Source organism: Dipteris shenzhenensis, chromosome 14 (assembly GCF_047967505.1).
Source record: "Dipteris shenzhenensis isolate YYH24624 ecotype China chromosome 14, Dip_SZ_1.0, whole genome shotgun sequence".
NCBI classification, from domain to species: domain Eukaryota; kingdom Viridiplantae; phylum Streptophyta; class Polypodiopsida; order Gleicheniales; family Dipteridaceae; genus Dipteris; species Dipteris shenzhenensis.
The window spans coordinates 14,916,418-14,937,308 of NC_141609.1; the positions used below are offsets into that span (position 1 = coordinate 14,916,418).

At 42.0% G+C, this 20,891-nt stretch overlaps 1 protein-coding gene across 1 annotated transcript in view; it reads right to left on the reverse strand.

The window, feature by feature from the left end:
* The window catches only part of LOC147894239 (uncharacterized), a 143,726-nt gene extending 139,443 nt beyond the window's left edge, over positions 1-4,283 (reverse strand). Inside the window, exons 1-6 of the mRNA XM_087384702.1 lie at positions 3,627-4,283; positions 3,198-3,519; positions 2,870-2,979; positions 2,563-2,699; positions 1,378-2,489; positions 706-1,280 (exon numbers count right to left, since the gene is read on the reverse strand). Of these exons, the coding sequence (XP_087240828.1) occupies positions 706-1,280; positions 1,378-2,489; positions 2,563-2,699; positions 2,870-2,979; positions 3,198-3,519; positions 3,627-4,283 (2,913 nt within the window). The remainder of the gene's footprint in view (positions 1-705; positions 1,281-1,377; positions 2,490-2,562; positions 2,700-2,869; positions 2,980-3,197; positions 3,520-3,626) is intronic.
* Positions 4,284-20,891: the final 16,608 nt, after the last annotated feature.

Consider the following 20,891-nt stretch of genomic DNA (forward strand, 5'->3'; position numbering starts at 1 on the left):
TATGGAGCAATGCCACGGTTGATATAAATGAAATAACTCCACTGGTATGTGCATGTTGGTGAGAGGTCTAGTGTCTGCGATGATGTTCTGTAAGCACGCCCATGGGCAAGATGAACACATATAGTGAATCCACCATGTCCTTGTATGTGCAGGAAAAAGCTAGCATTATGTCATCTAGCTCAGTTTGACCATTTTTTATAATCCTTTTGGTTTAACCGGTTTTGGTTCGACTGTTTTTTCTGTCTAAAAGCTTTCATAATGTGCTCTGCTTGTTCTTGTGTAGGCTCAGACCTCTTACTATGCATTGAAAGACAATTCCTCTATTCAATGGATTGCTATAAAAAACTACACATAGGAATTGAAACCCCTGTCGTGAGCCCCAACCAAAACTACATAAAGGAATCATAACCCTCATACAGACCCTCTAAAAACACTACATCAAATTCCCTGCAGAGAATGATAATCTTAAAGAGCTGGATTTAGTAAGAAATTTATCAGCATAGAGTAACAATCAAAAGATGGTCACAAAAGATACTATTAAGACCTAATGCAGAAATATATCAAGTTTCTCAAGGGCAAAATTTGAACCTACAGACCAGCATATTGTACGATTGGCTTTTAACTGGCATAAAAATAACTGTATGTGACTGGATTAGCAGAGACAGTCATTATCTGGGGATTTTTTTTGAGCACGCTCTATTGTACCTTTCCATAAGCACCTTCACCAAGAAGCTCTCCTCTCTTCCACCCGAAATTCCCTGTTTTCTTCGTCTCTGCCTTTGTAAATAGGTTATCTGATCTCAGGATGGTTGATTCATTGTTTAAGTCTTCCTGCTCTTTTCTAAAACATGCATTTTGAGGAAGACAATGGCCCCCACAACCTTCAGTCCCACACCCAATACATCCAGCACGTGCAGCATCATACCAATCTTTGCGAATAAGTGACAAATCATCCTCTGAAGGTGGAACAAACTTCACTTGCTTTCTTTCTTTCAATTTTGTGTTTGATTCAGTTTTCAGCATGGACAGTGGAATTGTGCTATTATCAGACCGTAGAAGTATGCTATTCTCCATATCTGTGTCTGCTTCGTCCACAGCGGCAACATTTTTATGTGGCCCTTTTTCTTCTGTACCTTTATTTGATTCATTCATAAAATTTTCTAGACATTGAATATTGTCAGGGACAAAAGTTCCATCTTGAGCCTTTTCTTCCAGAATCTGATTCAACCCAGCTGTATCCTTTCCAGCAGATATACCAGATACAGAGGTCTCTTTTAGATCTGCAACAAATATTACAGCTTTTTCCATTAGTCAAAAGATTCATGTTTTAGATTTTAAATTGTCCTGCTACTGTGATAACAGGACATGGGCTGGTACCTGTTCCCTCTATATAGTATTGTCCTGCTTTACTAGATAAAATTTCTCCAAACTCTTTTAAAGGAGTGTAATTACTATCCTTAAGAAATAATTTGCTCTCGAAGCTTTTGTGCAGCATTGAATTCCAATTGGCTTCTGGTTCGTTCATTTTACTGTCCTTTAAAATTTCATCTATTGCAGACTTGAAGCCTGTCTTTCGCTCTCGCAAAAAATTACTGTGGATGACCTGTTTAGTAGTTTTTTGATCTTTTTGAAGTTTTCCTTCTGCAGCATATAAAAATCCTTGTGAGTTAAGCCTCTGATCTTTGCCACTGATATCATCTCTGTCCTTTGGTAACACATGGGATAAAGAACCTAGCCTGTTTCTGACTTCATCCATGCAGTGGTCATGGTCAGGAACCAGCATATGACAGCTTTCTCTATCTGAGTCATTCCCTCCAAAACTATACATCATCTGTCCTGGTTCTAATTCTCTCTTCGTAGTTTCTGTTGCATTTTGACTATTAGGTCTATCATTAGATTCATTCTGCAAAGATACTTTTTGTGGTTGTGTGGTTTGCTTCACATCAAGAACATTTTTTAATGCACATACGCTCATAGAGGTTTCCTTGGAATATCTTCCTTTTGTTAGATAATTTAAATCTGTTTCCAGTTCGGATACTGATGCATGAGTACAGAACGGAAGCTGGACATCAAAAACTCCCAAAGGTTGTTGAAAAGCCATCATACTTGGAAATTCTGTATTGTCCAAGCTATTCTTTAAAGGAAAAGAACTTGTTTTGGAACCCTGAATCAAAGGATCTGATACTGTTTGTCTTTTATTACCTGCCACTGCACTCTCTAGGTCTGTGGCACTACCTTTTCGGTTTCTAATGAGATGCTCAGATCTGTAGTGACGGTCTAGCTGTTGGTACTTGCCAATATTGAAAGATGAATATTTACATGACAAGCCCATCCGAGAGTGCGCCGTAGGATTCTCCATGTCCAACCTTATACGCTGGCTAAGTAATTGGTGTGTGGGGCCATCAGTAGCAAGCTGCAGAGGGAATAAGCCTTGTTTTGTTCTGGCATAGAGATTGGCACCAGCTACTAACAATAGCTTTACAAGGTTCCTGTAAGTAGCACATAAAGAATCAGTTCAGATAACTTCTTCATGGAATCTGACGGTAAGTTCCTCATACACACCTATGTCCAGCAGCTGCAGCATGATGCAGGGGTGTTCGATTTTCAGAGTCAATGCAGTTTATGTCGGCACCTGCTGTCAGTAGCAACTTAACCAGAACGTCGTTTCCAGTGAGAACAGCAAGAACTAACGGCGGGTTCTGATATCAATTTCAAGTAATCAGAATTCTCACATGTTAGCATGCATGTGAAACCATGCATTTCAAGTCTAATGTAAAGTCACACGTGAAAAAAAGAACTAGCATGCTACTCAATTGTAGGACCATTACATTTCAGCCATATATTGACGGAACAGGGACTTCTAGCTTACTTTCATATGTGCCTCTTCACCACATGCACTAAAACCCAAGTTTAAAAGGTCCTGCAGTTTTTGTGCGTCTTCTGAAGCGATCGTGTCTTCCCACAATCTGCCCAGAGAAACTGAAATGGCATACATAAGACATTAGTCAATATTAACTTTTGAACAGCATGTCTTGTCCACGCTCTTTTTTATGTGGGTTCAGCCTGCGCTCAATTGGTGTTCACATACAAGAACCAGATAAGCAAGTACCCTTCTCAATAGAATAGAGTTCGGAGATAATATACAACTCAGAACTACAGGCCAAAAATTTCAAGTCATGTTTCCAATTTTACATCACCTGGGGAAAGCTGGAAAACACTGCTCTCCTGGTCTGCACAGAACAGCGTTGGTGATGTCACAATTGTTGGATTTCTCAAATCAGTATCAGGAGGACCTGATTGATAATTTGTGGAGCTCGAAGCCCTCGGACTGTTTGATGGCAAATGCTTTAACGAAAAACAAACATGAAGTGGATCCCCAGAAGCATTTCCAGACGATCCCTCCATTGTCTCCAGTGCAGTGGTAGGTACGCCACGATTCAAAGATGATGTCATCCATTTTGGGTCCCGCTTGTGTGGCTTCCGGGCATCCACGTGCGGTCCTTTGTTTCTTAGCGACACCTGCATAGACAAGCTAGAGTGAGATGAGGGAAGAATGACACTTTAAGCTTCTGATCACTGTAGACTTTACCTGCAGTCGGGGTGAGTGAAAGATGCCCTAAGCATACCGTGTTGGGTTGCTCGAGGAACATGTCAGGGTTGATGTCTTCCTCATCGGCGACAGTCGACGAGGATACCGAACGCCCATGCCACGGGCCAGGGGAGCCACATGCCGGCGGAGGAGTGGGCGTCTGTGCAATGTCTAGATCGGGCCTTGTATCGCTGCTTGAACTTCTCCTCCGATCCTCAAGCTGACGTTCGTGCGGCTCATGCATGCTCTCTTGGGCGACACAGCAAGCAGGAGAAAGGGGGCGGTGCTGCCAGCTGAGTGCTGGGCGTATGTCATCGCAAGTGGGGAATGTAGGAGCAGCTCCTGTACGTTTGTGGAAGTTACGATCTTTGGGGCCCGATCTGGGGTGATCGACAGGCAGCATGACAGAGAAGCGAGCTTGAAGGCTATATGATGGATAAAATGGTTCGGGGTTGATGGAGATGAGTCTAATTAGAATTGGGGATCCAGAAGATGGCAAGGACAATACAAAGAAGAGATATAAAACATCGAAAGGTGAGCTCCGCCATAGCTTTCCAAGAGCAGGGATGGAGTGCGATAACGCTATGAGCTGCAGGATGATGGTTGCGGAACAGAGTAGGAAGCCGAAGGGCTGCAACCGGACGTTTTTATCGTTAAGAGCTTCATGTCCTTGTGAAGTGACGTTGGCTTCCATCAGTATGTGATTGTTTTCGGTTCTCTTGATGTATCTTGTAATATAAAGCAACTCACTTTTCACCCCCAAAAAAACTAGGTTGCAAAAAAAACTCGGTTGCAGTAGGTAGCCTTTCCGTCATGGCTCTAACTCCAAATTGGACCTGAATCCTCACTATTATCCAATTGGAGTTTCAGTAGCAAGATCGTGAGCTTTGTCCAACAATTACTCAATCAATTGATGGCAAGAAAGAAAACATGCAATTATCTCCCTCCTTTTATAATAGATTTGTGGGAAGAATGAATAAAAAAGTATGCTTTTGGGTCAACTTTAGAAGGAGTGTTTTAGTCCTTTAGATCAATCTAAAATCAAGGGCCTAAAATTGTACACGTGGCTTAAGGAGAGCTCACAAAAGGTTGCTTTTCTAGAAAGCACGTTTCAAACCCTTGGATCTTCATAAAGATCAACACCTACAATCATGACACATGGCTTAACGAGGGCTTAGAAAAGGAAAACTTTTACTTTTTTCTTAACAATAAAAAATACAATTTACAAAGAAGGGACTGCTCACTCAAATTACAATTCTTACGAAGCATATACCAGCTACACCATTTTACTTTTGTCCTCAATTCATACTCGCTCGTTCTAAACCAAGAAAAGAATTAGTCTCAGATCTCATGATAGGCTTGATAGACATACATTTATGTGCTAACAATGCTATATTTTGGCAATATACTATAATGGATTAAAGGTAGCCATCATAGGGACTACTAGCTAGCACTCCAAGTGATTGCTTGTAAATACAATTATCATTGTAGTGATTGCACTACATACACTAGAGTATATAGTGCATCGACTACATAGAGTGTGCTTGCGCTTTTCTTTCTATATCGAATTATTAGAATGAAAAACACATCCCTTGTCATCCTTCTTCCTTTTTTCTCTCTCCTATGCGTCCTACCCACCCTAGTTTGAAATTGTGTTACATTTTCATGAGGCTCAACTTAAAAACACCTCCTTGTGAACGCACATGGTATGATAGCATTCTGTAAGGTGAAACCCTCGATGTTTTAAAAATTAGGATGAGCTTTGCTAGCAAGAGTTGCCAAATGTTGAAAATGTTTCAATAGCACAAAACCATCATTTTCAATCGGATTTGATGGACGAATATGCGTTTTTGACTAAAGTCAATAGAGTGAAGTATAAGGCCCTATGGAGATTGGTATCTAAATAGCAGACAGATTGTATAGATGGCATTGTGGCAGGGATCAGATGATGTCACTTGTGAATTGGGCAACCACTAGTTGGCTTGTTTGAGCTACAGTTCATTGCAATTAATGATCCACTAAAATAGCAATGGTGAGATTGGAGTATGGATTCCTAGGAGGGAAAGAATAGGAATCTTGCATGGATATGCTTCCCTTCAATATTATGAGGGTTTCAAACTCTCGATCTTGTTTGAAGGCCATAAGAACATGTGCAGTACAAAGGCATTGCCACTGTTTCAAACACTTTTAACAAAACTATGCCAGAATCATTTTGCTCCCAACTTCCTTCTATTGTCACCCTACTCACAATCGTAAACCCAAATCTCACTCTCACATTCAAGGAGAGAACTATTGACTCTTGTCCACACTTGGTGGACGAAGTCAATAGAAGTTTTGGGGATCGAATTGGATGTCCTAGAGATAAATACAATTATCCCATTTCAAATGAGGCGATTGTTAGTGATCTTACAAATTGATACCTATGAAGCAAGAAGTATCTTCATTGGCAAGGCCATTTCTACAACTTAGATGGAGTTTTTATGTTGGGTATTTTGGAGATTGGTTGCCCACTTGCCCTATTTCATCACTCTAGCTCAAGGATGTTAGACTTGGATATGATGAGCTACATGGAGCCAAGTGGACATTACCGGTGTTAAGGACATTGTCAAGCAACAAAATGATGGAAATTGAAACAAACAACGTGCTTAGGTGATTTTTGGTGCGGAATAATTGGTTTTATAAGTTTAAGGTACTCAAAAGACAAAGCTTGGTGTACATGAGTAATTGTGCCATGATTTAGGGTGCATATACCATTAAGTTGATGAATTGGACACTCAATGTCCACTCACCCATTGCCTCCAAGTACTGTGTGGAGCTTTTATAGCTCAACAAGAAGGCACAACCTACCTTTCAGATATTGCTGGGGTCTTGACTCCTCCCTTTTAGTGATTCACAGATATTTGGGCATCATAGATCCAATAAGATATCAGCAAGTGCTGCAATCACAAAAAGTGCATTGGAGGGTTTAAAAAAGGAGGGATTGGTGGTGACCAAATGGTAGTAGTGTGAGTCATAGGATTTAGAGGACTGACATCTAGCTATAAAGAGGCCTTAAGAGCATGCAATTAGGGAAGGACATCAAAAAATTGAGGCATTGACAGAGGCAAAGAGAAAATATAAGAGACCACTTGATAGTTAGAACCAATTGAAGATACATTGAGTCATAGTGACACTAACGGTTCAGACTCATCGGATAATGAGCCTCCCCTTGAGGGTGCCTTTGAGGCACAACCAAGGAATATTTGCTGGGAAATTAGAGAACTATTGATTTATATGAGAGAAAAAAGCAAAGAGGCAACACAGTAGAAGAGGTCCTTGGTGAAAGACTTCACTTGTCTCATTTTGATGAACAGAATATGAAGGCACATTAATACAAAGATTCCTTCAGAGACAAAGTAGAATGTGTAGAGAATATGTAACAAGAGGTGTGCTATAGCAATGAGAGTATTGCCTCTTGCAAGGATACTTGAGGGATGTCCAATAACGGGCTGAGACGGAGCTCTTAGAGATGATTTCAAAGTTGAATTCATGAAAGCAAGCACTAGTAGACTCCAAAAAATGGAGTCATGAAATATAAGAATTAAAGATCAATTTGCAAAAGGCACAAAGACAATGCTGACTCTTCCCAAGCTATGATTGGCATCAAATGACAATAGATGGCTATTCTCTAAGAGCAATTAAAGAAGGAAAAAGAGGACTAGATAACTTTGTAGTCCCAAATCAATGAGATTCAACTAGAGTGCGACATGCTATATGAGAACATTGAGGCATTGGAGGCGATGATAAAACTAGGATGTCATTTGAACTCGGGTCAGCCGTGGTATCACAATTGGAATTTGAATAGCCATCATTTTCTATTTCAAAAAGTACTGAAATTATACATTCCATCAATGTTGTCTATGGCATTTGGAGAAACTACCTATGTGTGGGCAAGAGTCTAGATACCATTCTATTGTACTACCAACTACTTTTGCAACCTACACAACTATTGCAAAAGAGGATAGTTGAGAGAGAGACTCTGTCATCAAAACTCCTAGAGTTTGTGACAGTACATTGGGATAGGTAGGGAGGGAAAGAGAGAGAGATAGACATTCTACTCTTTGACTTGTAACCTATTAGTGGCAATATGCACTCATGTTAAAGAATATAATGATATTAATTTCCTTCATTTATTTACTTACCAGTTGTAGTTGTCAAAGTTTTATTAATGTGCTAATCATGAATGAATTTGTCTAATTGTGCAACTAGATATGTACGTTGCTCTATCTGTGCTTGATGGGATGTCGTGCATTGATTCATTCATATCAATGCCCTAGAAGGGAATAATTCTAGTAGGATGATAGATATGTGTGAGGTTTAGGAGTCTATCAAATCCTTTTCTCCTTGACTCGAGATGTAGAATCATTTGACATTGAGGATTGCTAAGACTAGACGAGCAGTCAAGTTGGCATATCTCGATAGCTATGGAGGATTATCACCTATGTTAAAGAGGCTTCGCTCTATCTAGTTCTTTGAATAGAGCCTGTGTTGAGATATCGAGCTCCACTCGCGATATGCCAAGGTGACCGTTGTGCATTTATGTCACCGACTTGTTAGCTGCAGATGCGGTTGGTACACCGCCCATGAATAATAGCTAGATGATAGCTATCCTTATCTACTCTAGTTCGTGGCTCAGTTAGTATGCCACCTTAGTTAGCTGAGTTTGGTTTGAGACCCACATATAGGGTTCTTCTATTTCTTTGTACTAGAGTTCTTTTGGCTTACACAAGTAAGAAGAGGAAAACTGTTTTCAGCCTCCACCTTTGTGTGTATTCCCCCATTGTGTATGTGAGAAAGCCACAAGTGAGACTCCTTACCTCTCTCCCACTATCTTCACATGGTATCAGAGCCTGGTTCGTGGTAAGGAGCTCAAGAAAGCAAACCAAGTTCGCGGTGTCCTGGTAAGAGGACTAGTGTTGCTTTTCTTTTTTGAGTTTGGGAGCAAATCTCTGCAGGTAGCACAGCTGGAAAGTGCAAGAGTGCATTGTCTCAGATTGAGACGCCCTTCACAATGTGGCGAGAGGGCAATATATGCTATGGGCAAGGGAAAAGCCCTTGGTGACTTTGTTTTGATTCGAGGCCATTTTTGGGCTCGTTTTGGAGGTGGAAGTTCTCCGCAAGCACTGAGAAAAAAGCCTTGTTTTTGCTGTGCGACCACTGCTCTGCAGGTCGGTGAAAAGTTGCCACAGAAATTGCATCGTATGCCTATGTGCAGAGATATTGGGAGTTACAGAATCATCCTTATTGCCTGTACATGCAAAATCGTCACTAGGAAGTGACTATGTGGTCAAATACCACTTTCGTCGGTTTGGCAGATTTGCCCTTGTGAGGCAGGAGCTGTGTTTTTTGCAGTGGCAGAATATTTTGCAGTGTTTTGTAATGGCGTCTGATTCTCTTTCACAGATTGTCACTAAAAAGCTTGACAAGAACAACTTCCAAGCATGGAAGTTTAGAATGACGAATTTCCTTATGGGAAAAGGCTATTGGGAGTTCATTACAGGAAATGAAGAAGAACCAGTTCTTCCTAATGTTTCCAATCAATAAGAAATGCAGGCATTTAAAGGATGGCATGAGAGAGCCAGAAAAGTTATGTACTGGCTGTCTATCAGTATTTTAGATTCTATGATTAAGCATATTCAGGATGCAAGTACGCCAAAGGAGGCATGGGATACTTTGACAAAAATGTACAGCACAAATACGCAAGCCAAAAAAATGCAGCTCAAGTAGGAGTTGCACAATGTGTAGAGAGAAAATATGAGCATCAATGACTACCACATGAAGGTGAAGAAAATTGCAGATGCACTTGCTTCCATTGGGTCGCCAGTGGAAGATGATGATTTAGTTTCTGTGACCTTGAATGGTCTAGGAAAGGATTATGCACAGTTCCAGACATCCATTGCCGTCCGTGAAAAATTTCCTGATTTGGAGGAGTTGTTTGCTCTTCTAATTTCTGAAGAGCAGAGAAATGGTGGTGCATCTTCTTTAGGAGGAACTTCAAAAGAAACTGTCTTCTACTCAAACGCTGGAAGAGGTAGAGGCAGAGGTATAGGAGGCCAATCTAGAGGCCGTGGTAGAAATCAGCAAACTCAAGAAAACTAGTCCTATGGAGGAGGACGTGGTAACTCTAGAGGCAAGGGGAGCCAAAGAGGTCATGGTGGATGGCAGAGAGGCCAAAATGCAAACAGCAATGTTGAATGCTACTATTGTGGTAAAATGGGTCATATGGCTAAAGACTACTACAAAAAGCAGAATGAAATTATGAATGGAAAATTGCAGCAAGGCAATTATGCATCCTCTAGTAGACAGGGTGATGATAGAAATGAGCATTTGTTTATGGTGCAGCACATGACCAATTCTGTGACAAGTGCAAAAGAAAGTAATGATGTGTGGTATGTTGACTCAAGTGCATCAAACCACATGACAGGTCATGCAGAATGGATGCAGGATGCAAGGAGAATGGAAAGACTAGGATTTGTGGAGACTGGTGATGATACTGCACATCCTATTGTGCAGATTGGTAAAATTCATTTGTCTATGTAGGATGGGAAAAAGAAATACCTGTTTGATGTATTTCATGTCCCGAATATCACCAAGAACCTGGTTTCTGTTGGTCAAATGGTTGAGCAAGGTTTGCAGAGGTCAGATTTAATCCTCATGGATGCTTTGTTGAGGATATGAAAAATAACGGTCACTTGATAGCAAAAGGAAAGAAGAAGGGCAGGATGTTTACGTTGGATGCGGACATGCCTGAATTGAGTGCAGCAATGTTTGCACGTGGGACCGGTGTAGTTGCAGATATTGATATCTGGCATAAACGCATTGGTCATGTTAATGTACAACGACTTAAATCAATGCAGGCCCAAAATATTGTTGCAGGATTGCCTAAATTCAAGGTTGCAGAAATGCATAAGGTATGTGAAGCCTGTCAATTTGGAAAACAGGCAAGGAAACCATTTCCTAGACATGTTCAAGAGAGTAAGAAGCCATTGGAATTAATCCACTTTGATGTGTGGACTACTAAAGCTGCTGAGAGTGCTCTCAACGGAAGCAAGAACGGAAGAGGGAGAGAGAGCGAGAGAGAGAGACAGAGAGCCACACAAGTTTTGGTGGGTGCAGAACCACCCTAATCTTCTTTTTCATTCATTTATATGTGTGTTTGAGTATTGTACATAATTGGGGTTAAGGCACAGTGACCTTTAACCCCCACAACCTCCCACTTAAAGGACAATGTGCCTTTAAGGGAGAATAACTAGTGAGCATACTATCCAATGCCCATCAATACACGACAATACTCAAACCGCTTTGACTAGGTAGACTCTTCGTCAGCATATCTGCAGGGTTATCATCTGTATGAACCTTGACAAGCTCTATGCGCTTGTCCTCAAGTACCTCCCTGATGAAATGGTACCTGACCTCAATGTGTTTGGTCTTTGCATGAAAGACCGGATTCCGTGCTAGCTGAATAGCACTCATGGAATCACTATGCAATGTCGGTACACCTGTATGAATCCCCAAATCTCCCACTAGCCGATCAAGCCATATAGCCTCCTTGCAACCCTCTGTGGCTGCAACATACTCAGCCTCTGTGGTAGACAAAGCCACGCACTTCTGTGCACGAGACATCCACGACACTGCACCACCTGCAAAGGTGAACACATAACCAGAAGTGGATCTCCTACTATCCACATGCCCTGCATAGTCTGAATCTGCGTACCCAAGTACACGCATGTCTCCTTTACCAAAGCAAATGCACATCTCCTTGGTACCCTTCATGTACCTCATGATGCACTTAACTGCCTCCCAATGCCTCTTTCCTGGATTAGCCATATACCGGCTAACAACTCCCACTGCAAATGCAATGTCTGGTCTAGTAGCTATCATAGCATACATAAGACTCCCAACTGCTGATGCATAAGGAACCTTGGCCATCATGGCCCTTTCCTCATCTGATTTGGGACTATCTGTATGACTCAGTTTCACATATGGAGGCAATGGAGTACTCACTGCCTTCCCCTCCTCCATATTGAAACGCTGCAATACTTTGGTAACATACTCTTTTTGTGAAAGCCAAAGGAGTTTCCTACTCCGATCACGCGTGATGCGCATACCAAGAATATGACCTGCAAGTCCCAAATCCTTCATATTAAAGGCCTCATGCAACTTGGCCTTTAAAGCATCTAGCTCATAAGTATTCTTGCTAGCCAATAGCATATCATCCACATATAGTGCCAGGATTATCAGGCTACTATCCTTAGCCCTTTTAGTGTAGAGGCAGTGATCAATTTCACTCCTTCTAAAACCCTGGGACCGAATGAAAGCATCAAACTTCTGATACCATTCTCTAGGTGCTTGCTTAAGACCATAGAGACTCTTTTTCAGCTTGCAAACTAAATGCTCTTTGCCCTTTTCTTCAAAGCCTTCCGGCTGCACCATGTAGATGTCCTCATGCAAATCCCCATGCAAGAAAGCTGTCTTGACATCCATTTGCATAAGCTCCATATCCTCTACTGCCACTAGTCCAAGCATGCATCTAAGTGTGGTCATCTTCACAACCGAAGAGAATATCTCATCAAAGTCCACACCCTTCTCTTGCTTGAACCCTTTAGCAACCAAATGGGCCTTGTACCTAGGCACATCATCACCTGTGACCTTCATTTTGTAGACCCATTTACATGGCAATGCTTTCTTTCCATGTGGCAAAGAAACCAAGTCCCAAGTCTTATTCTTCATAAGTGAACTCATCTCTGATTGCATAGCATACTCCCACTTGCGTTGATCCTCACGCATCATAGCCTCTTTGTAGCAAGAAGGCTCCCCGCAATCAGTAAGCATCACATAGTCTACCCCTGGAACAAACCTATCAGGTGGTCTAGACACTCTAGATGATCTTCTCAATGGCATTTCAGCTTGCTGTCCCACTTGCATATCAGCCACATTTGGCTCATCATTTCCACCAACAGATGATCCATCATCTACCCTTGATTGTATACCTATGGGAGTACTTGGTGGTACCATTTCTTGCACATTTGGTGCATGGACAGCTTGCTGTCTATCAACATATGTAGGTGGATTCACATCCTGGAAAGTGATTCTCCTCATTTCCACATCCCTCATGGGTGCCTTATGCATCTTCTTCTCATTGAAGACCACATCATGGCTGCGTATCATCTTCTTTGCTTTTTGGCTACTCTTGCCATGTGTCCCATCAAAAGATGCTCAAGACTCTTAAAATATTGAGAAAGTCAAGAGTCTCCCCAGATGGAGCCCATAGGACCCTCTCTTTTCCATATGTCCACATCCTCCTTATTCCATATAGGAATTCTAAAAGGATTCCTCTTGACTCTTCTCTCTTCCACACTCCTCCACATGCCTTCCATACGCTTGGCATGTGATCTCTCTTATATTATTGGAACACATGGACATGAGACCCACCTCTTTATATGACTCACTCTTTTTATTTCTAAAAACCCCATAATATCTTATACACAAATAACTCTCACCCCATACCAAGGTATTTATCATTCATACACATGGTATTTACAATGATCCATTCCACTCATCCTCTCAATCCCATACAATATCTTAGAAAATAGAAATAAGTGGGAGCCGCTAGGCTATCACTTGATACTCAAACTCTTATCAAACATAGAGAAAAACAATACCAATTCCAAATAAAATATATCAAATTTTGGCATCATAGTACCATCCTACATTTCCTTTCAACTCCCTAGTTCTTGCATTATTTATGACTTGGTACCTGTGGAAGTTCAAGGAGCTCATTAATTATTTAGCCTTGTACTCACAAATGTTGTTCCTCTCTCTCAAGCTTTAGATTGTGGCTTTTTCTTTCTGGTTCAAGATTGAGTAGAATGTTTACATAGTGATTGAGTTGAATCTACAAGCATAAAATTTCAAAACAAAATAGGTACTAACTTGTACAGACCCATTGCTACATTCCTTGATGACTTTGTATGGACCAGTCCACAATGGAAGGAACTTCTTATCCATTTGGTGGTCCAATCCATTATCAAAGCATAGCACAACATCCCCCTTAGCAAAGTGTCTTTCCCATCCCTTGCGAATCTTAGCATCCAAGTAGGCCTTTTGTCGATTCTTTTGAATCTCTGTTTGATGTAGGGCAAGGCGTCAGGTTTCATCTAGCTTCTCAAGTTGCACCAACCGGGCCTCTACATGTTCATCTTCTGTCATCCTCTGTTCTTGTGCCAATCTCAAAGCTGAAATCTCTATCTCTAGTGGTAAAATGGCCTTAGTACCATACACCAACTCAAAAGGAGTGTGACTTGTAGACGTTTTATGACATACGGCTTCTGTGACCTTCTGATCCCACTAACTCCTGTTCCCTGTAGCCATTTTCCCCATGGCTTTACAAAGGAGGCCATTGGTCTGCTCTGTTTGACCCATGGATGCTGGATAATAGATGCTAGAAGTGTGATGATCAATACCCATGCGATCCATGAGTAACTCCATTGCTTCATTTCCATTGTCAGATACTATTTCCATGGGTGTCCCAAACCTTGTGCAGATACATTCAAATATGAAATTTGAAACTGCCTTACCATTTGCTGCAGGGAGGGTGATAGCTTCAGCCCACTTAGTGACATACTGAGCGGCTACCAAAAGATACTTCTTTTTGCGGGTAGTCATGGGTAGGGGCCCGACAAAATCTATTCCCCACTTCTGAAACGGATGGATGGACATCACTGGGTGATGTTGCCTAGGAAGCAAATCCTTCCTACCAAAGAATTGGCATGGTTCACAAGTTTTGCAATGCATAGTGACATCCTTGAACAAGGTCGGCCAATAGTACCCAGCATGTAAAATCTTTTTAGCTATATAGTCACTGGCATAGTGGCCTCCACAAAATCCATCATGATAATGCTTCAATACCTGAGGTACTTCATTTGCATCAATGGCCTGTCGTAGTATCCCATCCATGCCTTGACAGTACAACACCCCATCAAAGAGGGTGTAGCGTCTACTGTCTCTACGGATCTTCTTTCTCTCATAGCTAGTACTTTCTGGAGGAAAGGAGACACCTTCTGTCTCCTTGGTGCACAACCACCTTCTCTCTCCTTGGTGCACAACCACCTTCTCTCTGTGGTGCTGCAGAAGGACCTTCTCTCTCTTGGTGGTGCAGAAGGCCATTCTCTCTCATGTGCAGAAGGACCTCTTCTCTCTCTGTCGTGCGAACAACCTTCTCTCTCCTGTGATTCAAAACAACTTTCTCTCTCTTGGGTGAAAAGGACACACCATGTCCTTTAGCTTTGGTGGAAGAAGGAACAAGGAGGCTTGGTGTCCTTTAGCTTCGGTGGTGAAGTGAACAAGGAGGCTTAGTGTCCTTTAGCTTCAGTGGTAAAGTGAACAAGGAGGCTTGGTGTCCTTTAGCTTCGGTGGTGAAGTGAATAAGGAGGCTTGGTGTACTCTAGATTCGGTGGTGAAGGGAACAAAGTGGCTTGGTGTCCTCTAGCTTTCCCTACAGCCCCCCCTATGCCATCTCTTCCTACTCCTTGTGCCATCATTCCCTTCCCCCCTCCCTATGTCATCTCTCCCTATGCCCTCCCTCCCTATAGCCTCCCATCATCACTTTTGCTACAGCACTCTCCCCCCTCCTGTGCCATTAGCCCCCCCTCCCTTGCAAACCCCCCTCCTGCACAATCAGCTTCCCCCCCCTCCGGTGCAAACAACTCCCCCCCCTCCGATGCAATCAGCTTTCCCCCCTCCCCCCTGCAAACAACCCCCCCTGCCTACGCAATCAGCCCCCCTCCTACACAATCAGCCCCCCCTTGTGCAAACAGCCCCCCTCTTGAGCAATCACCCCCCCTCCTGCACAATCAACCCCCTCCCCTATGCAATCACCCCTCTGCAATCAAACCTGCAATCACTTCCCCCTTGCGCAATCACTTCTGCCTCCCTCCGCAATCATTTTCTGCAACCCCCTTCCTGCACATCTTTCAACATCACTTATTCACCAAGATGGTGAATGATAGTGGCAGGGGAACTGTTATACCTAGATCATGCAAGACTAGCTATGTCCAGTCACTTAGTGAGGGGATGACATGGTCACAAGGATGACACAAGTCAAGAGATGACATGGTCATGAGGATGACACAAGTCATGGTGATGACATGGTCACACGGATGACACAAGTGCGATGATATGGTCACAAGGATGACACAAGTCATGGCGATGACATGGTCACAAGGATGACACAAGTCATGGTGATGACATGGTTGCAAGATGACACAAGTACATGGTCACCAAGATGGCATAGTCACATGGGAACATAGTCATCAGGAGGACATAGCACCCAAGGAGGATTACCAAAAAGTGAGCGAAGAAAAGCGAGCAAGGCCAAATAAGCGAGCATGGACAAACAACAATGCAAGGTGTTATCTGTTTAATAACAACCACATCATATTCATCCAGGACAGCCAATTACCACAATTTATGCTCCAAGAAAGCTTAACCACTCGCGTGCATCTTGGCTAGCGTGTTTCCAGAAGTACATGTTCAAATCATGTTTCCTTTGCTGTGAAAAAGTAATGATAAAATAAAACATTGAATGCTTTCAATAATGAGAATAGTAACATATTACATTAACTGCTCTTCATGTTGTCAGAAGTCACCTTTTTTCTAAAAGTTATTAACTCCATAGCACAAAAAGCATATGTCATACAAAAAAAAATTGATAGAAAAATTTGATGCTTCAAAATATCTTCCAACCCTTGGAATGATTGTACAAAATGTTTTTTTGTGCATTGCCAAAACATGGAAGCACACCTATGTATATCATCCGCTTCCAAAGGAAATATAAAAAAGGGACATCTAGGCTGCCTACTAAATGCTTCATGGGTTTCTTCCACCTTCAAAAAATACAACTTAGTGCAGCATCATGCAAGGAAGCACACCTACATATATTATCCGATTCTAAAGGAATTGCAAAAAAAGGGCATCCAAGCCATACACTACATACTTGATGGGTTTCTTCTACCACCCAGAGCTTGAAACAATTCAACTTTTGTCAATGTAGCCTGATGCATAAACTGATGCACCATTTCAGTTAAGCCCAAGACAACAATAAACACGAAGTATATGTGCTTTCAAGGCATGTAGGGACTTTTTCTTGCTTCCCTTTTTGTGAAATCAAGGCATGTGCAACGTGGAAACTCTGAAATCAAGACACTATATGTTAGCCCTTTAGACATTGATCTTGTTGTACGAACATGGAATACATGCACCTCATGTGGAATAATGATGTTCTCTCTCACCACCTCCCCATTTTCTGTAACTGCCTTGTGTATCCTTTCGTTGAAATCTTTATTCAACTTACTTCTCCATGAAACAAGCTTTCCATCACGATGAGAAGGGCGCACATGGCTAGGTGTATAGATCTGCTATAGATCTGCTGTGCATAAGGAGGTCCCATCACACCAATAGAATCATCACTATTAAATACAAACCCTGCCCTTACAAGGGTACCCCTCTCATCTACAGTCATTGATGTCCCACTTGCAACCTTCCATACACCTGGAGAGACCCCAGGAACACCTTGAATGGATTTATCCACATTCCATGTATGGGTGACAGAAGTATTACAAAACCATACAAACTACTCTGTCACTCCATGAGAATGTTGCCTTCTTCCCTTAAAACAAGGGGCTGGCACACCATAACTTGCACTTCTACCAAGTGCATTGATTAGTGCCCCACATTGTCTCCGACTCTCTGCCAAGTAGCCAAAGCGTGTGACAACGCTATGTGGTTCAGTTCTCCTGATCGCCCAATTGGCTTCATGAATATCTATCTCTCTACAAACCACGTCCTGTGATGGACTTTTAAAATCAATTTGTCTTCTTTTCCTATCACTCTCCTTGTTGTCACTGTCACGTATTCTGGTCGATGACTATCATTTGCATGGACCGATGTTGAACATTTTGAACCCCTCTTTCTTCTTATGCTCACCGGTTCTGTTATTGGCCTATTCATCTCAGGAGATTGTATCCCACCCTCTTCAATCACTATGTGTGATAAATCCACAAGCCTATTTCTGTCCCCTTTACCAGACCCACTACCATCAAGTATTCTTCACCAGAGAGCATCCAAATTTGGTCCTGTACCCAAGTGTCTTCCATTCATAAAGGCATTGTAGTGGGCACTCTGAAGGACACTCATTGCAAGATCTGCTGCACAAGCATCATACAATGTGATGTGTTTTGCATATCCATGTGCTGCTCTCATGCTAGAATGTTTTCTCTCTAAAAGGTTCACTATAGGAACAAATCCAGAGTGCTCTTCTTGCTACAAGAACATTCCCCCCCACTGGTTGACTCTAACATCCCACCAAGCAAACCACGTATGCAATGTTGGTAGCTCACTCTCCTTCACATGAATTGGGGACCAATACAAATTCAATGTTTGTTTGCATTGGTCTGCAGAAGTTGAAGTTGTTGCCTCTCTCCACTTCTGACATAGAAGTTTATGCTCCTCTTGAAATTGTGGCTTAATGCATCGTCTCGTGTGCTCAACCATGCTCATCTCCCAATGGAAAACACAAGTTCTTTCTCTACCATCCATCACATTTTCCGGTCCCCCATTGTAAACAGTGCGGACAGCCAGCCAATTTGGTCCTGCTCCATCTGCCATGAATCCATGGAATTCAGGTTTTTTAAAACCATTCTTCTCCATTGTATTGTTCAGTAGCTCCCAGAATCGAACTTGAGCATGGTTATCCTCCACCTTGAATTCACATATTGCTATAGTTAATAGTTCCCTTATGAATGGGTCATACACATGAGCACCCATTGTTGACCATCCCCTCACTCGATGCACATGGTCAAAATGAACCCATTGTGATCCCAAGCTCCCACCAGGCCGCATGCGATTCACTAGATCAACTCCTGATCCTGGACCAATGGCCGACATTTTGAAGATATGCGGTTGTTGTTCATCTTGCAATTGTTCAGGAAATAGGATACTTTGTAGGTATGGATATTTGCATCTCCTCTTTAAATCAAGTATTGAATCCATTCCACCATCCCCTCCTCTAGCCTCACTTCTTGTGCTCTGCACCACTCTCTGAAGCCTCCTTCTCTGGGTCATTGGTGTAATGGTTTCAAGCACTTCTTCGAACTTTTGATCATCTAGCGGCTCCACAACAACCCCATCCTTTGCTAGCATCATCTCCATCACAAGGTCTTGTGCCACAGACACCTCGATATTTTTGCAAGAGGAATTTCCATTCAACCTTGCACGCATTGAAATGAGATCATCTACTTGCATTTCCTTTGCTCGACTTCTATCTTTTTCAACTGGATGGTCATGGAAACCCACATGCACTGCGCATCTCGTTGTCTTCACTCGTTCATGGGGAAAGCAATAATATATAATAGCACTGCATAGGTAAACACACTCTGGTATTGCATCACAATGCTTGTACACAACTGACCCCAAGGCTGGATCAATGGGACCAGGTAGAGGAGGTCTCCTAAGCTTTCCTTTCCATTGTGTATCATTTAAAACTCCCATTCGTTCAAGGAAAGGACAATCCAAATTACAACATCTCAAATAACCTGAACATCTACTCATTCTCACAACACCATTGAAGCAGTCTTGCGAACATGTGGAATATTTTGTCCAATCATGACCATCAGCATTCTGTTCCATTCCAGACATTGGTGAACCCTTAGGCATAGGTGGAAGTTCGAAGACAATATATCCATCGTAAGTTAGAGGAAGCTCAATAACCTTCTCCCCTCGAACTGCAGATTTGAGCGCAACATGAAGAGAACTATTCAAAGGCATCCTCTCTATCAGTGAAACCACACTATTTAGTTCATGATTCATAAAGTCACCATGAGAACCTCTTTTATAGGGCATGTGAACTCTTAAGGTTGATTGTTGGCTACCACTAATCTTGAACCCTTTCTGACCATCCTCTAAGTTTACCACTAGAAGTACAATGGCAAGCTCATCTATTCTGATTTCTTGATGCAGCTCAATGTCCTCGTTCTCAATGTGAAAGTGTTCCTTAAGCTCCACCAATGAAACCTCCAGGAAAGGAGTGTCAAAACGAATGGTCAATGATTCCTGTTCTCCAAAGCGAATGAAAACTGAGAAAGGCATGATTCAAATACTAGAGCCAAGATAGAGCCAAGATGTAGCACTAGACGACACCAACCAAAGAACAAGAGAAAAGCTAGCTACACAAAGGGTCCGAAACTAGGGAGGCAAAAGAAGAAATGGCATAGATGTGTTGGAGACCGAAGAGAATGGAGCAAAGAGAAGTGTTGAAAGAGCCACTGAGAGGGATTATGCGAGAGAAGAGAAGAAGCAAGTTCGTCTCTGTAAGTGTCAAATGCAAATGGATGTCACTATTAGCATCCAAGGTGGTCGTTTAACTGCAAGTCTTTATTGAACAAGATGTGTTTATTTGTCTAGAATAATGGTAATCTTTGAACAAGATGCCTTCATGCATATAGCAACTTGAATGACGCCTCCATGCATTTCATTCAGTAAGGGTGTACATTTAATATAAATGAATAAAAAGAGAAGTAACTTTCAAATTTATATAATTGAAAGACTAAAATATCAAGAAAAAAATTAAAGATTTATAATTACTATATTTTACTAGTAATAGTTAGAATGAGTAGTATCTTCAAATCCATATCTAAAATGAAAACTATCAAAACGTGTTAGTTTACTTCACATTTACATGAACGAGCAATATTACTATTTCCATCATGAGTCATTACAAGGTGTTCTCCTCACTATTACAAGGGTTATGCGGTTTCTGGCGTTACCCATACCCACGTCTTCTCCTACCGTCTAATAATGACCAGGCCTGCAAAATCTGATAAAATCGTTTCTTTAAAGGCTAGGCCTGCCATCGACTGAGCATTGGGCGGGGTGACAGGTCCATTGGAATTCGAGAGGAGTAAATGCTGATGAAACTGATGGAAAACATTGGCTCGTAAAAGAAGAGGAAGATCTCAAGAAGCACGCTCCAGCATCCACATTCCAGAGTCTAGTTGGTAGCTGGTTGATAATGGAAACATAAACCCGTAAGGCCACTCCACTCAATTGCTTTTTCAATTGCTCCTTTTCGAGGAGAGCCATTCCTTGTCTGAACGGCGCGAAAAGGAGTCGACGATTCTTTCACAGAGGCTAAACTTTCTATCCAACGATCATTTTCGGGGCATCACGTTCTTCGGCAAAGTTGGACCTCAAGATGCCCATCCGTGAT